The sequence below is a fragment of the Balearica regulorum genome, chromosome 5, assembly GCF_011004875.1.
Source record: "Balearica regulorum gibbericeps isolate bBalReg1 chromosome 5, bBalReg1.pri, whole genome shotgun sequence".
In the NCBI taxonomy this organism is placed as follows: Eukaryota; Metazoa; Chordata; class Aves; order Gruiformes; family Gruidae; genus Balearica; species Balearica regulorum.
The window spans coordinates 11,599,892-11,617,558 of record NC_046188.1 but is presented as its reverse complement, the minus strand read 5'-3'; the positions used below and the strand labels follow the sequence as shown (position 1 = coordinate 11,617,558).

Genomic DNA, 17,667 nt, shown 5'->3' with positions numbered 1-17,667 from the left:
TAGTTTTATGTTTTGTTTTCCTCCTCTCTGCTTCTTTGGTTTTTTGATATAGCTTATAGACCTCTTGGTGGTCACGATCACAGATTTGGTTTTGGGTATCTGTTCCGGAGTCAATACAATTGGGGAGATAAGTAAGACAGGACCTTATGAAGGACGTAGCACTGCATCATTGTGTTTCTTCCCTTGTGAGATGCTTTTGATTAGCTGCCTGAAATACAGGTTTCACAAAGAACTCCTGTGGTGCAGAGGCCTGTCTGGCAAAACTAATTCAGGAGAAATGGCCCAATTAAGAAACTCATTGTACTTTTCATTTCTAATGGCAAACTTTGCTACAATTTATGTCCTGTAGGAAGAGTTTGCAGACTTAGAAAGGATCCTCATTATTTTTGAGCTGACAACTAGTGCAAGTCATGCATTCATCTGTGTTTGGCAGTCCTCAGAACCAAACACTGCAGAGAGAAAGGATAAGCATTGTGCAAAGCCCTCAACAAAAGCACACCTCATCCTCAGCTTCTTCAGTTAATGACCAGCTTTCAGCTGACATGGACACGCCTACTAATATAACTGAAAGCATTATGTGCGTTATTGTTTCATGTAGCAAAACAGAATGATATCCAGACCAGCCAACAAATACATGCAGCCACCTTAAACCCCCGGGGCCTTCAATCCATGAGTTCAGTACTAAAGTTCTTCTACTCCTTCAGAAGTTCTCAGCTGAGAATTCTCCAAAGGAAAGGATACGCCTATATGGAAATAAAATACAGTTTTTCCAGCTAAACCATTTCAGGCACTAAAAATCTGCCTGTCCCAAACACACTCAAAAAAATTCTCACCAAAAGCAAATTCTCTCCTTTGACGAGTAAACAGCTGATCAAGACAAACAGGTCAGCAGCTAGCTCAGCAACACCTAGGGCCATTGCCCAGATGATTTACTGGTCTTTGAAGAATGTATTTCCTTCAAATAAGCTATATTGTTAAAAGGGAGAGAAAGAAGATACCATGAACTTGTTACCTATAACAACATTCAACCTTTATAAATCTTGCTCTTAACCAATGTTTTGCAGATTGTATTTCAACACAACCACCTGTGCTTTCTATTGCATGAACACTTACTGTGTAACACAGAAGAGCAATTGAAAGCAAGTGGTTTATTTTCTGTGCAGGATTCATTTGTATTCCCCTCATCATATTCCATTACTAATGCAGGAAATTCCTACTTGTCTGTAGGAGTTGATAGTGCCACCTTGTCCTTCTTTCTCATCCAGAAATTTAACTATGCAGGTTGATCTAATGATGTACTGCTACTGAAAATCTTAAAATCTGCTCCCTAACCCATGATCAAGACCCATCCATTCATTTTGCAGTAGCTCTGGCCCCCACAAAGCTTTTCTACAAGCCAATTTCACTCACTAAACCCACAGAAAACTCCCTCTTCCATTTTTGTTGAGTTTGTTTTCTCCTGTTTTATTGGATTAAATCAGCTCATGGGAGTTGGCCAAGCAGCATAAACTGCACAAAGCCAGCGGCTTTCTGGACAGAAATAGAATTTCTGATTTCCATCAGCAGTGAGCTGGTAACTTGGCTCACTGCATCTTGAGAAAACATCCTGAGCCATCAGAACAATCATGTGAACATGCCTCATCTACACAGTTTAAAACCAGATTAGTTTAACTCCTACTAAAGGCTCTTCAATCCACATTGACTTTGCACATGAAGAGACTTCATACCATCAGTTTTGCAAGCTCATCCGTTAAGGCAGCATCCTTCAACAGAAAAGTGGCAAGATCTCAAAACAGTCACAAGCATTTTTGCAGCAATCATCCAGCTGAAGCCCAGGAGTATGCAAAGCTATTGCTGAAGGAAGAATGCAAGCGACTGATGTAATTATTATAAGGCAAGGCTGGATGCAGAGAAAACAGGAAGGCACTAGATTTAGCAAGTAGAGCTAGGAGTGGTTTCCACACAGAGAACTTTATTGTCATAAATACAGCAGTGAAAAAGCAAACTTTTAAAGGAAGAAAAAAAAAAGAGCTTTATGTCTGTATGTTTAATAAAAACACTTTTTCTAAGACAAAAATCATTTACATTCTGATAACTCACATTCAAAAATAGAGAAAGGCAGCAGGGCATAACATTCAAATGAATACCTAGTAAAAGGTAGTATTGTATTTTTATTAATAATCAAGAATGTAACACTGCAATATTTAATCTTGAATTTGTATATACAAATGACATATCCTACACAGCATTAATTCAAGACATATACACCATAAGGAGCACATACACTGATTTCTGTTAAATTGAAAAAGTAGGAACCATACTTAACAAAAATCTCCAAACTGGTAACACAGAAAAACCACTTTGAGTGGTAAACAACAAAAATAAACACTGACATAACTAAAGAAAACTAGTTTAAAAAGAAATAAATTAACAAATAGGAATCACGATGTAGGATTACCTCTCCTCTGAATATCCAATAATTTATTTTGCTCTAAGATAGATTACACAGCACACAGAAAAGTTACTATATTTCAGTATAGCAGTAAAATGCAGGCTTTTGAAATTTGGTCCATTTACATTTTGATTATTTTAGCCTACCGTATTGGAAAGAAAAGTTGTGTGTCCCTCAATCTTTGGATATAAAAATCAGAAAAATTATATTCTTTAGCACAAAAGCAAGATTTTGAGAAATCTGTGCATTATTTTTTTGATTAAGCAGATTTAGTTTATTATTTTCATTCATGCAAAAACTGTGAATTAATCCCATTTCAGATGAGTATTTTACCATAAAAATTAAATAGTCAATTTATTAGATTATAGAACAGTGGAAAAAAGCTTAATCCACACAATATCTTGCTACTGAACTCTACTCAGTCAAAATTACACTAACCTTACACATTTGCCTCCTTAGAGACACAGGCATAACAATTCATTCAGAAAAGCTAAAAGACATACCAATTTAAAATAGAACAGATCTGAAAACTATACTCACTCATTTTTATGTAACAGGTTGAAACATTTATAAAGCTACACGTAACCTCCAGAGAACACGGACACTAAATTGTTTAACAATCTACGGGTAACCACTGCAGACCTGACAGTAATATTAAAGAAAAATGAGTATCATTACACTATCAAATTCTTGTATTTCCTAAAAAATGTAAGTGCAAATCAGAAGTTGCAGTTCAAACATGTAGAAAGGTTGAAATGAGTAAAATAATTCAGGTGAATAACATTATTAAAATTCTGTGTTAGCCACGTAATATATAAATATAGATCGGAAGTTTAACTAGAAGAGATGATTTTTTGAGGCAAGGAGAGATAAATTCAACAGGGCTGTATCTCGGAAGGAGCAGAGAGAATCCTCCAACAAACATTCTGTCATTGCCAAATTGTGCCTTAGGCGCTGTACTTAATTAATTGAAAAAATAGATTGTTTTTGGCAAGTAAAATTGCAAAGCAATCACCTGTACAATCACAAACAAAACATATTCACACCCTGAAGTTACACAGCCTTTCATCAACATCTCAAAGCACGTTATGGAGCAAACCTATTCTCTCCTTCTTGTAGCAATAGGCGCAGAAGACCTGCCCAAAGTCCCCCATCTCCACATCAATACATTCATTTTTAAGCAGAATCTGTATTTCCCAAATTTTATACTCATTCTCAGGACTCTGTAGAACAACTGTCACCTATTATATGATGTTAACTTGACATATATTATAGTAGAATTATATCTATGTGAGAAATCCAGTTTGCAAAGACTATAAGCCTATCAAGCTGCCAGTAAACAGTTCCTGTATCTACATAAGACTGTGCAAGTTAGTGGTGTCATAAAGGCACTTGTCTCTCACAGACAGTATTGTCTTTTCTAATCAGACAAAAATAGATCTAAAAATATTTATTTTAACACCCGAAATGGTTTTTACTCCTTGAAGTGGTGCAAATCATCATCTACAGAACAATAACTCATTAATTCAACATGAAAGAGCGAAGTGCAAAGTATCCATAATTAAATATATCTTTATAATTAATTCGGTTTAATGCCATGCTCTCAAAAAAATGCCAAAAACCATGCTATAGTAGAAATGTGATTGGCACTAGCAGCCACAAATAAAAAGGTAGGTGCATACAACAGTACAAGCAAGCTTATTTACAAAGTTACTAAAACAATTAGGTGATGAGTTGCAAGGAGAGACATTTGCCACAAGTCTTTTCCAAGACATGCTTGAAGCCACACCTGACCAGTATGAAATTTACATCATTAGGGACATCTTTATAGCTAACTACCCAATTTTACAAAAATAATTCCAAAATGCTTGTTCACGTCAAAGTGAATTCTGTTTCTGTTTTCACCAAATGTGAAAAGACAAGTCAAAACCAGATCTAACAGCAGAGGTTAAAAAGACACCTAAGCAGCCATTAAATAAAGTTCAGTGCAGTTTTCAGGGGTTTATGGATGGCAGTGTGAAATTCTCAAAATCCCATTTATCTGGTCAGTATATATGTACAGATTTTCCTCTCCGAGTCTCAGTAAAAGCAACAATTTGAAATAGTTTCCACCAACAGAAGACCTGTTTTTGCAAACCAGAGGGTTCAGGTATTACAAAAAATAGACATAATTGGCTTTACCTGTGTAAATGCTAATTTGCAGCTGGCATTATAGCTCCATTAAGTGAGAAATCTAAATACCCAGAAAGGTGTGATGGATGGAATAAATCAAGTACAACCCAAAAGCCAACAGGTTTTTTGCACTTAATACCTTCTGTTGTAACAACACATTAAGTGTATACCCAGGCGGCTGTGAAATTGCTCAATGGAGCCTCATGCTTGAATACTAATTTTCAGGTCCAGTCTTCTTTAAATAGTTTTGCCAGTACTGTACCATAAGGAAGTTTCTGCATCTTTGAAAAATCTGCATTCACTGAACATTGCACAAAGTTATTAAAACAAAACAGGAAAAGGAAAGAAGCTGTTCATCAAGTGTTAAGCTATTCCTTCAGAAAATCACACTTCCTTGCTTATAGCAATGACCAGAATTGCTGATGGTATACTGACAGTTGCCATGGCAAGTGGGTGACTGCGTGGGATAGCAGACATATAGCCAAGTCAACTGCTTATGCAATCTCCATGATTTAAGCAAGCACAGAACACACCACTTTTATTACGTGCTGCCAATGGTCTGCATAAAGTGCCAAAGGAAAAAACGTTCTTCTATGTTAGGCCATGGCTGTTTCAGTACTCCCATTCATCTGTTTTCATGTCCAGATAGTAAAGAATATTCTGTGCAAGCTTTACCGCTTGCTTTCTGGCAGCCTTACACCGCTCGTCGCCTTGTGGATCAACAGCATCAAGTGCTAGAAGTTGTTTCGTAAGAAGTTCTTCCAATCTCATGTAATTTTTATCTGTTCTGTTTCCATCAAATGAAATCACCTCCTGCTGAATTTGAGACAAGTTTCCAAGAACAGTCCAAACTGCTTTATGAGACTGATGTTCGGCAGCAGTTTGCTCAGGATACATTTGCCTTTTTTCAAGCGCTTCCTTCAAATCAATATACGTTATAAGAGTTTGAACTTCTATTACTGCTCTTCTCCTGGCTTCTCTAATACAGGGGTTTTTTCCTGGACTCACCTCATCTAAGTGGGCAATTAATCCCTGCAATTCTGCTTTGGATCCCAAATACAAATCAGAAGCATTCTCTGTTTTTGAAAGTAAAGAATTAACTTCCTTCATTTTCTTGCGGATCTCTTCTATTTTTAGAATGGACTGATTTTGTGCCAAATCGTAAGCGTGAGTAGAATTTGCTTCTTCTTCCAAGTCCAGGTATTTCTGCAATTTATTGATCTCTTCCACTACTTCCTTTCTGTAATTTCTTATTTCCGTGCGACCACAGACATCTAAAGCATCCAAATCAGCAATGAGGCCTGTAAGCACACAGGAGAGATGCCTGCAGGTATCATTACTACTCACTCCCATTAGAAGCGCAATAAGAGTTCCTCTTGCTTTGTTCACATCACACATTACAGAGTTAATTTTGGAGACAGAAGGATGCGCATCATTAGAGAGTGGCAGGGACAGCTGTTGCTTTACACAGCTTTCTATAATCTCCTGAACAGCACATACTTTTGTCAGAGTGCGATATCTTGCTTTGCGTAGAGAAACTTTCCCTCCAGTTTTCACCTGGGTAAGCCTCAATACAATGTCCTGAATACCTTCTTCAAATTCGTCACTTATACAGTTACCTCCTTTGTAAAAAGGCGTAATCTCACGTTCCACAAGTGACTGTGCCTCCTTGAATATAGCCTCTATTTCCAGTCTGCGCGGATGGTTTGCATTTTGTTCCAGTTCCTTAAGCAGCCTCTCTGTTTCCTGAGCAGCTCGTTTTCTGGCTTGCTGAATATCCCCCTTTCCTTCGGTGTCTACAGAATCTATTTCAAAAAGCTGTTTAGTAAGGCTCCTTTCTAATTTCTTGTAATCTCGATCAGTAGACAGACCACTGAAGACTGCCACTTGCTGTTCAATCTCTTTGACTTCCTTCTGTATTTCATGCAACCGTTTTATGGATGGGTGTTGGTTACCCATATCCATTCTCTTCTTTCATCCAGTTTCAGATGAACTACAAGGGAAGTAAGCACGAGACTTGTGATTAATGAAGTGCTATGCAAGCACTTCATTATGCCACATGTAACAACTTTCACGACATCTTGAAGCACCTCAGCATTACAGCTATTTTCAGTATTGCCAGCAATAAGAATAAAGCACTTGGCTGACATTTCATAGCTATTCGGCTGTTGTTTCACACCTCTTTCCCACTCGGGCTGCAGGGGTGATGCTTCAGTTACCACACCACCACCTCTTAGCGTCTGCCCACAACCTTCAGCCCTCCCTTCCCCACCTGCTCTGCTGCTGAAGGCATCGCAGAACAAACCGGGCACCGGGGAAAAACAGCGGCAACACCCGACCGCCCTCGGGGTGCCACAACCCCAGGACAGGGCTGCCTTGCCCCGCACAGGCCCCACAGCCGGCGCTCCCCGCTCTGGCAGTCCGCCCCCCCCACGCCCCCCGGCAGCGACTTCCCGCCCCCCCCCCCCCAGCGATGGGGCCCGATCCACACACCCCCCCCCGGAGCAAACCCCCCCAGCGCCCCCGCCCGTAACGCCCCCGCCCGGCCCCTGCCCGCCCTGCCCCGGCCACCTCACCCGCCTGCCACCCTGGCCGAGGACCCGCTGCCCGGCCCGGCGCTGCGCCACGGGCCGAGCGGCAGCTAACCCCAGGAGCCCCGCCCCGCGGCCGGGCGGTGGCGGCGGAGGAGGAGGAGGAGGAGGAGGAGGCGGGAACAGCGCGGCCAAGGCACGCGGCCCTTTCCCCAGCACCGCCCCCGATCGCGGCGCCGCGCTCCGGGAGGCCTTGCCTTTGCGACACCGCCGTAAAGCGCCGGTCGCCGGCAGGAGACGGGCAATGGCGGCGGCCCGGGCGCTGCGGGGGGGCGGCTGTTGCCGGCACTGCCGTCTCCTCTTCTCCTCTTCCTCCTTCTCAGCCGGCGGTGGCCCCACGGCTCAGCGCGGGGAGCGGCAGGAGAGCGCGGTAAATCCGGGTGGGATGGGGGGAGGAGGACGGACACCTGCGTCCTGCAGCCAGCCTGCCGCGGGGGAGGCCTCGGGGTCTCCCGCCTCCGCGGAGCCCTGAGGGGGGCGGGGGAGGCCGCCCTGGCTGCCCCCGCGGTAACTCTCAGTGCCGCTGGGCGGATGCGTCCCGATCAAAGTCCGAGTTTCCCGCGGCCTCTAGTGGTTTATGTATTACGTATTTCTGTGTTTGTAAACAGCAGGCCTGCGCTCAGGCACAAGGGGAGTAAAACGCTTTTACACACGGAGCGGTAAGTTACGGGCTGTTAGAGCCAAGTCTTCCTCAGCTTGGTCTGAACAGCCACACGCTTCTGCGTGTTTAGGTTGCACGAAGAAAGCAGCATTTAGGAAGACATACATACTTGCTAGTTCTTGCCATCAAATATTTTAATGAAGTGGAATATCAGTGATACAAAAACAACAAAAAAAAATTGCTTTTAAAAAAAATCGTGTTTGTTGGAAAAGAGTTAAAGATATCTTCTCTGTAGCGTATTTCTAAATAAAAGTCAATTTTAAACATATCATAGTTTTTAGTCAGGATAAATGAATGTACATAATTTCTGAACTTGTTCTGCTTATATGTTTTAAGGTTGCGTTTTGTAATTTATTTCAAATCGGGATGTTCTTCAAAAACTGCTAACGTGATCATAATGAACTCTGCCTGTATTTCCAAGGGTCTGGGTTTCAGCCCCCCCGCACACTCCTGTAACGACTGGATCGGTCCCCCTGACAAGCACTCCAACCTGCGGCCAGTCATCTTCTACGTGCCCCCTGAGGAGTCGCCCCTGGAGCGGCGTCTGCGGGAGGCACGGCAGGAGGCCCAGGCCTGCGACCAGCACTTCTGGGCGCAGCACAACCGCACCTTCCGCCAGGTGAGCCCGCCGTGATGCCCGGTGTCACTCTGCGCCCGCCCACCCAAAATCAGGGGGTTTGTTCTCCTGAGGTAGGGTTCAGTTCCGCCCACTGTTACTGGCTGGTAATTGATAGTGTTTCTTTTAATACACATAGTGTCTTTGTGGAAATTACTTTTTTGTCATTCATTTCTTTAAAATGACGTACAAAACTAAAGAGCCTGCATATTTTGTTGCTGTTTAGTGGCATGTAATGATATTTGCCTTTTTCCTATCTTGCACTGAAAATATAAAGTTGTAGCCGCCCTCTGTGCAGGAGTTGTCTGTGACTAGAGTGGCTGTTGAAAATGATCCTGTACCTCTTCTTGCTCTGTCATAAGTGAGAGAAATTGGGTGTAATCACCAAGGGTAAATGAGGAACATGCCCTGTTGCACTGGCAGTGTACCCCAGCAAGGCTAAAAGTGGGGGCTTTTAAGTCATGGTCTGTCGTCTTTCCTGATGACAGCATTGGTTACACTGAATTTTGTTGGAAGAACAGTAATGGTTCAGTAATTCACCATCATTTGTGGTGATCTTTGATCATCATATCCTCCCAAAACTTGCGAAGATCTCAGAGAAAATGAAGCTCGTTTTTTTAATTCCATAGAACTGCTCTCTAAGTTTGAAAAACTTATGTACAAATAATTACTGTTTCCACCTAAGTAATTTCAGTTTTTTAAGGCTGCATGTTTTTCTCTATGCTCAAATTCTCAGTTATACAATACAGCAAATCTTCGCAGTTCGTCTTATGGGTCCTGTCAAATGATACTGAAGCTCAGCTGTAACTTTACTCCATAAATAAGTTTTATATGTTTCAGTAGAATGCTTACATGAATTAATTGATGCATGCAGGTAGTAAGATCTCACTACAAAGTTACCGGTTTAACTAGGTCACTGGATTCAGGAAAGCATTTTGTTGACATTTCCAAGTATAATGAGTTGCTTGTTATTTCAGAGGGTATTAAGTGCGACACTGCTATGTGATTAAAAACCATGGTTAACTTTAAGGACTGACTACATCAGATTCTAATATGGAAAAACATATTTTAGGAAAAAGAAGAGTTTATTTATTCAAGACTGAAAGCCAAGGGTCTGGAAATGAGAGATGAAACAGGTTAGTGAGATCTTTGTTTATAGTTTAGGATGCATTCTGAATTCTGTTTAACTTTGAATGTTGTTAGTTTATGCTCTTTGTGTTCTGTCACAACTAAATCTTGAGAGTAGGATTTAAAAGTGTTTTCAGGAGCATGATTAAAAAAAAAAGGGGGGGAGGAGCTCTTCAGATATGTGCATGTGGGGGTCAGATCATCTGTTGCACTGTTCTTCCCCTAATTCCTTCCCCGCAGCTGGAGGGAATGTGCTGAAATCCTAGCCAAGTAATATAACCATTCTGTAGTCTGAGGAGGAAAGGGCTTTTTCCTCTCACACCTCCTAACCTAGTGAGCTAGCTGAGCTAAACATACAGAGCATTTGCTTCAAGTGCGTATTATGGTTGAGTGGATAAATTCACGCTCCTTGGCTTCAGGTCCATAGTGTATACAGTGAATGCAATATTTTTCCTTGAGGGAGAATAAGACAGCTTCTGAGGAGACAGCAGCTGCTATCTGCCTGTCTTTGCCTGAGTGCAGTTGCCGTAAAATAGTTGCCTCTCTCAGTCATTATGTGAAACTGATAACAAGATGCCTTCATAACAACAGTGAATTAGCCATTGTAGTATGAGGTTGAACATTTTGTTCATAGACTAATCATCTGTTTGAGCTTAGTCAAGCAACTGCCCTGATCTTCTGTATATCACAGGCCATTATTTTTCTCTTCTGTTTGTATCCTGGTGATCAGTGTGTGGTTGAGAAATAACTCTAATTAAATTCGGTGGTGTTTAGAACATGCTTCTTTTGTATTGCCTTTTTGGGTTTTTGTTTTTATACCCTAGAAATAAAAAATAGTAAGCATGTACATCCCTTAGAAATAAAATTATATTGGCTGCATGTGTTGATTAACTCTGTTCTGTGAGACAGCTCTGTGTGTATACATAAATAAGAGTAATAACAATATACATGAACTGTTGGAACAAAACTTACATAAAAGTGAATCTACGATCAGTTCTGTTGATACCAGTATGAACAACGAAATTAACTGTAGGTGTGAAGTAGGCAGCCTTCAAGTAGTCTTAGAGTAAATTTATCCCATAGTATGGTAATCCATTGTTATATATTAGATTTGTAAATTACTGATCAGTTCTATTTGTCATCATTTACACTTCTACGATCAGTCTCAGGAGTTTTAAAATGCATTTTGGAACATTAGCAAGATGAATATCACAATTCCAGCTCCCTCATCATATCCCTGTTCCCTGGGACATTCAAATTTGACCTTCATTTCAGAAACATTGAAAGTGCCAGGTTTGTATAGGAATTATCTGGTAGAGTTGGTTCTCAGGATTCTTCACCTGTGCTGTAGCCACAGGTTTTCAAGTTCTGTGGAGAGAATCCGTCTCCTCTTATATTCTGCTTATGAGATTGGCATATTCAAAGTCATTTTTTGTACGTGCTTCTTCACAAAATAGTTGTCTACTATGTTCTGAGATGTCAGATTTAATAATATACATTCTTTAGTATTAGTTATTTGAAATTTATCAACAGCAAGAGAAAAAAATATACATCTGAAAATATCACGTCAGTCATGGATAGTGTTCTTTCTGTATATATGGACTTGCTTTAGGGGGAAAATTTAAGTTACTAAGTGCTTTTACTGGTGCTGTTTAGACTTCAGCCCCATGAGAGATTAATTTTATTCAAAGGATAGATACTCCTAGATCTATGGATTTTTTTTTATAGGGGGTCTACCAGTTCCCTAAATAATAAAAATCTGATAAACATAATCACTTTCACAAGTAATAAGTTTCAAGATGATCAGTATTTTTAATCTGCTGTGCTCCCTAGATAAGTTTTAAAAAGTTGGAAGATAAAAGCATATTAACTTGTTCAGAGTTACACAGGAAGCTTGTAGGAACAAGGAGTCAGACCTAGCTCTCCTGCATCTGAAGCCAGTGTTTTAATCCAAAGAATTATCTTGACATTGTTATGCCAAAACTTATTTTCAGGTCAAAAAGCAACACTGAATGCAGAAGAAATGGCTGACTTTTACAAGGACTTTCTAAGTAAAAATTTTAGAAAGCATATGCAGTATAACAGGTATGTAGAAGGTATTTATGTTGGCTATTATACATTACGGACTAAGTGAAAGGTGTAGGATCAAATTTAAAATGTGAACTTTTTTTTCCATAATTGGTAAAGCTGCACATAAAACTATCATTTTAGAAAATGGGTTTTTTTAAATGCTATTATTAGCATTTGACAGAAATTTGCATTATCATTTGAGTTCTACTGCTTATTGTTGATGTAGTGGAGAGATGAATATCATGTCTGAGATTGAGTGCCTGATCTTGTCTCAGTTTTTCCTCTTACAGCATGGGTCTTTTCATGCTGCTAATTGAAACTGATAAATATGCAAGTAAACCAGTTGAAATTTCTATATATAGTTGACTGGTAAATAAGGACTGGTAAATGTGATTAATCTCAAACGAAAATGGTTTAATGAGGATAATAGTTAGTATTCTTGGCTATATTATTTTGCAAGCACACAGTAAAAATGAAAGTGATTAGCCTTGAGTTTGAGGTCATCTTGTGTGGTGAAGCATTAGTAAAATGATAACGTGAACTCATCCTATGTAGAACCTCGGCTATAACTGGATAAGCCCCCGTCCTCCATGCCTCTTCACAGCATCTGCTGCATTGTTTCAGCATTACTGTTTGTACAGTAACTTGATAGAACGATTTGGGATCTGGAACAACTGAAAAATGACTTGCAAACACATGTTACCCTGCTAGTAGCTGTGCACACTTGGTAGAGGGCAAGGAATGAGAAGCTGGAGGAGGAGAGTACTTAGTCCAGTTACAGTAGCACTGTCCACTGAACATGAAAACACAACTTCAGTTTCTTCTCTGCATTGGATTGAAAGATTATTGGGCTCAAAGGTGTCAAGTGTTAGTGGGTTCCTAATGGTATAATGCTAGTGAGAATTCTACCATCACTATAACTGATCTACAACAAATTGTGGTTTAGGATTCTTTGTATGTATTGTGCATATACCATAACACTATACTGTAAGTACAATTTTACTTTAACAAATATTTAAAACAAATATGCACATCTTGTCTTGCCCACGGGGGGGTGGCAGGGCGTGAAACCTCACTAAAAACCTAGACAACAGCATGAAAAGATGGAAAGTAAAAAATTCTTTTAATAGGAGGATTGTTGTTCAAATTGCCTGTAACTGATGAGTGAGAAACCAAATAGGTTATCTTAAAACTGGTCACCCGATGCCATTGTTGTAGTGACGTTGGGATAGCGTCCCGTCTTCGTGGTAAGAGAGTTCAGGCTTTGCGCCTAAACATGACCTTCCTTGTTGCTGCCTTGTAAAATCGGGTAGTGTAAGCTGCATCGTTGTAGTTTCAAAGTGGAACTGCACAGCCCTGAAATCAGTGGAGTTTTTAACAGGCATTCTGATTGAGGGGTCGTATTTATAAAAATCTGGTTATGCATTCAGCTGTATGTTCTTTTGCAGTGTTGCCAGCTGGCCTGAAAACTGCGGCTGCTGAAGTGTTGCAAATTCTAAAATCTAGTTAAAATTGAAACAATGGCTGTGCATAGACACCATGAATATTTAGTTCAGGATACTTAGACTGGAAATACAGTGTAGTTTAGGAAAAAAAAATTCAAGAAGGGTATAGGAAATAAGACATGAAAGGGGAAAAGAAGCAGTTGCAATGTTAGCGTGATATTGTGATTTAACATGACATTTCAGGGGGTAGATCAGTGCTGCTTGTCAGCATAATTTTGGCCACTATCCTTACTGAGAAGTTAGTATCTCAAGTTTATGTTAGATCTGTACATGCAAGGTTTTCCACAGACATCTCAAGAGAAGACCTAAATCCCTTAATATTCCCTCCTAGTTCTACAATAAGTATATTCTATTGTTTCTGCAGCATTTTACAAAATGGGGGAGTGATCCTTGTTGGAAATTACAAAGAAATTAGGAAATTAGTTTGTAACAGGGGCAAGAATTTGAAGCAAGTTCTCAGAGGTTGATACAGACTATCTGATCTGTATCTTGAATTGGCTCCAGAAGTCATGCATGCTGCCTAAAAACTATTTAAAGATATTAAACACTAAGTCTGGCAATATTAAAGGCATCATCTTTAAAGAGTACTGCGTTAGAAACCTAATGTTTCCTGTATTGGGTTATACAGTTAGTCTTTGAAGTGTCATTTTATTTTTCTCCCCTTTATAGGTGACCAGCTGTGCCCTTGCCAACACATGCATTTTCATACATGCACAAACAAATCCTACCCGTAGCACAGCACTGGTAGGAAATTCTTCTAGGTAGTTTGCTGATCTGCTTTACTTCTGAGACATGGTTACAATTATTTTATCTTACCTGATTCCAAATGCAATTGGTCATAACACTACCCATCCCTTAACTTTTTTACAGTTAAGTTCTCAATGGTTATAGCCCTACAGTCTACATGTAATCTGTTCATGGATGTGGATATTCATAAACCTTTTTATAGGTTATTTAACTCTAATTAGGCATGAAAATTGTTGCCACAAAGAATGGAAAAGCATGTTGTCACTGAATTGTCACTTGTCAATTCCAAAGGATATTTTAATATAATCATGTGCCTTTCTCCTGTTCTTGTTCTGCGTGCTGATGATTTTCCTGGCTTTGGAATCCTAGAGATTGGTATAAACGTAACTTTACTATCACATTCCTCATGGGACAAGTAGCACTGGCAAGAGCTCTGAGGCGGCTTCGTTGGAAAAAGAAAAATGTTGGAAATCGGTGATCGCAGCTCCATGAAGAATGCAACACTAGCTAGGCCTGCTATAAACTTGTTGTTTATGGTGATGCTCAGAATCCGAATGACTAATGTAATAATTGCTTGAATCTGTTTGTTAAACTATGTAAATAAAAGTTGCCATTGGGCTTAATTTATAACTGCTATGTAGATTTCCTTTACCTTTTATTGCAAGAATATCTAAATATTTCCCAACCAAAATACAACTGAGAAAACTATCCAGAGGTGTTTCTTGTTTATGTTAAATGGAAGGGATTGCAACTGTCACATTTTTAGAGTCATAGCTCCTAAATGTGATTCAGTCTGTTGTACTTTGAACTCTGGTCAGAGAATGTCTCCACCAACTATGTTAGTATATAAAGACAAAAAAGCGTCATTTTGCAGCAGTTGTCTGTCTGGGGCAGTTGCTATCCACAAGTAATACAACATGGCTGAAGGAACAAGTATGATTTGTGAATATACATACAATCAATTTAGAGTAATCATCAGTGTGATTATTTCCTATTTTTAATAAAGATTTAAGATAGGATTTTCTATAAATTACTAATGCAATAGGATCTTCTTGGACAATTTTGTTTTAATTAAAAGAATTATGCCCCCTATAGACAAGAGTTCCTCTACCAATCATAGGTTAAAGATTTTAGTTGCTGGACAATAAAAGATGTATTGTCAGTCACTTAATCTTGGTAGAAAAGGAAACTGATACTTGGTTGTGTGGAGGAGAACATTAGTACTAACACACACTGCTTTCTACTGGTTCATTTCTTTCAAAAAATGGGCGATTCTCACCAGTTTCTCTGAGGCACTTGAAGGGGAGTTTTCTGGCCTCAAAGTATGTAACATCAATTGGAAGGAGGTTGGTTTAAATGAAGTTAAAATGTTATGCCATGGATCTATAATTTGAAAGAAGTTCCATTCCTCAGAATGTTCTCCCTGACTATTTATACAGTTAAATGATTTTTTTGATACAATACCTTGTCAGAGAATTCTGTTAAAAAGCATGTGTGCTGTCAAATGAAGTGTGTTCTCCTAAAGCTATGCTGTAGGGAAGGTTCTGCTTTTGGAAGTGCCAGTTCAGTAGCCATTGACCTGGTTTTCGTATCTAAACATGACATGATTTATTCACAGGCTTTTTCAGCTGGAGCAGAAAGAGCTTTGTCAGTATCAACTGCAATAATTCCTTTGCAAGACTAAATAAATATTAATGATAGAGTAGCAGATCGCACCATTTCATTGGGGCTAAAATGGTCACTGAATTGTGGTTTTAACTGTTGAGTTATTAGTATATGAAACCAGTCATTAATAATACTTGCTGAGGTGATAACCAAAACTTCTAGGAAAATATTAGTTGTGAACGTTATTTACTGCATCAGTACTGTAAAAGGTATATATTAAAAAGTTACACAATGCCATGTTTCTTCAGGAAAATAATTTTTTTAAATAGACTACTGCAGGTAAGTAATGTAATTCTTCAGGGCTTTACAGTAAATCGTATCTCACAGTATATAAGCTTTGACCACAATGCAAATGTACACTTTAATAAATAGCTCTGATGTAAAAGACTGATTGGCTAATCTAAGAAAATATCCCTGCAAGGCAGAGATCAGAACCCCCCTGGACTGGTGGGTGATAGCTGTGTGTCCTGACAGCCTACGCATAAGATCCCTAAGGTGGTTTCACATAGGCTTTAAGTGGGTAGAGGTCAATCAAAAGAAGCATTTTCATCTTCTGAACTGCTCACTTTTATTAACACGGACATTTTTGTGTCTGCCTGCTGAACCAGATCAGGAAATTGATTCACTACTACAACTAATCCAAGGAGAAGTGTTAGGGGTCAGTTGAATGAATATGCCTCATCATGCAGATCTGAGTGTTCTGCTGTTAGCATGGGGGGAGATGTAGGAATTCAGATGGAAGGTTTGAATTGCCCTTTAGTCAATTCACAGTTAAAACTGTTTTCTGAACGTGTAATTTTATTGTCGGTCACCCACAAATATAGTCAGCATACGATGCATCCTGCTAGGATTCTGCTCTGAGCTGCTTGTAGCTGAAGTTCCTGCCTTTGTGGCGTTGCCTTCGTTAAGGGTCTGTGTGGGGTGCTGGGTCCCTTCATCTAAAGCCTATCGAAGGAGTGAGGTATTTATTAGGTAAGTGTTGAGCTCTGATTTAGAATATCTAATAAAGCCACTGTGAAGAGAAGTTATTAAAAATAATCCATCCGAAATTTTGAGTCTTATTACCAAAACCACATACATTTACTGAGATAATTACATTTTCTGAACAGCCAAAACCCATATTGTTTTTGCCAGCGTTGCATTACTTTTGATACTTTTTTTCTTGACTCAGAGGAGTTGTAATAATGCCAGCTGCTTTCAGATATTATTGATCGTAAATCCTTTATACATCAAAGGAAGAATAAGGAACTGCCACAGACTACTAAAAATAAATTGTTTATGTATACAGAGACCTGCTACAGTAACTGAAGCCAGTGAAATAGATCAAAGAGTGACTTTTCTGTGCACATTTTCTGTGTATAGGAAAAATACAGGGGAGTGTTCTTATCGTTTAGGTATTCAGCTAATCCTGTCAGAAGGAATAACAGTATTTCATATTTAGTGGTGTCAGCATGTGCCTTTCTAATCTGTCTGCTCAGTAAGTGCATAATAAAGCAACAGTGTTGTGATAATATTCAAATAATTTTAGATAGTTTGTATTGACTTGGGGTGGTTATGTTCTGATAAGCCCTGGGGGTTTTTGCTATTCACTGAATTTCTCTATTGGAGCATTAATTTTGATAGAATATGAGAGGAGTAAGAGCACGTATTTGAGAGGCAGACTAGCTCAAGATTGGATTGAAGTGACTATGATTAATAAAGAACTGTACATCTTAAAAAAAAATAATGCATTTCTCAATTTCATTAGGAGTTTTAAAAGTAGCAACTACTGAGAAGACAACTTCTATGTTTAACTGATCATTCTTAGGGATAAATTTAAAATCTAGTTCAAAACTCTGATTTGTTATTTAGAAGCTGACCCTTCCTGGCCCCATTTTAAGGGAACTGCTCTGCTTGCAATTTTTAGCTTCCACTATCACTAAGCAAGATTGGTATCCTACAGGGTAATCGGATTTAGCCAAACAAGAACTTAATTTACATCCTGTGCAGAGCCCATGGGCCTGGCTTTTGCATAAAGACTGGGAGATTGAAATGTTTTCAGGAAAGGATAATATATGCCT

At 39.4% G+C, this 17,667-nt stretch overlaps 2 protein-coding genes across 5 annotated transcripts; one reads left to right on the top strand and one right to left on the bottom strand.

Annotated features, from left to right (window-relative positions):
* Positions 1 to 1,946: 1,946 nt before the first annotated feature.
* Positions 1,947 to 7,548, bottom strand: BAG5 (BAG cochaperone 5). 2 transcript variants are annotated; one of them, XM_075753444.1, is made up of 2 exons: positions 7,413 to 7,548; positions 1,947 to 6,617 (listed from the first exon to the last, which is right to left on the bottom strand). In XM_075753444.1, the coding sequence occupies exon 2, from the start codon at positions 6,587 to 6,589 to the stop codon at positions 5,237 to 5,239; it is 1,353 nt and encodes a 450-aa protein (XP_075609559.1). In that variant the 5' UTR covers positions 6,590 to 6,617; positions 7,413 to 7,548; the 3' UTR covers positions 1,947 to 5,236. The 2 variants fall into 2 exon arrangements, with proteins under 2 accessions (XP_075609559.1, XP_075609558.1); XM_075753443.1 differs by lacking the exon at positions 7,413 to 7,548 and adding an exon at positions 7,201 to 7,329.
* On the top strand, positions 7,452 to 14,654 carry COA8 (cytochrome c oxidase assembly factor 8). Of its 3 annotated transcripts, none has more exons than XM_075753445.1 (5): positions 7,452 to 7,585; positions 8,298 to 8,495; positions 9,565 to 9,628; positions 11,615 to 11,705; positions 14,312 to 14,654. In XM_075753445.1, the coding sequence occupies exons 1-5, from the start codon at positions 7,460 to 7,462 to the stop codon at positions 14,418 to 14,420; spliced, it is 588 nt and encodes a 195-aa protein (XP_075609560.1). In that variant the 5' UTR covers positions 7,452 to 7,459; the 3' UTR covers positions 14,421 to 14,654. The 3 variants fall into 3 exon arrangements, with proteins under 3 accessions (XP_075609560.1, XP_075609562.1, XP_075609561.1); XM_075753447.1 differs by having other exon boundaries at positions 13,865 to 14,654; XM_075753446.1 differs by having other exon boundaries at positions 11,981 to 14,654.
* Positions 14,655 to 17,667: the final 3,013 nt, after the last annotated feature.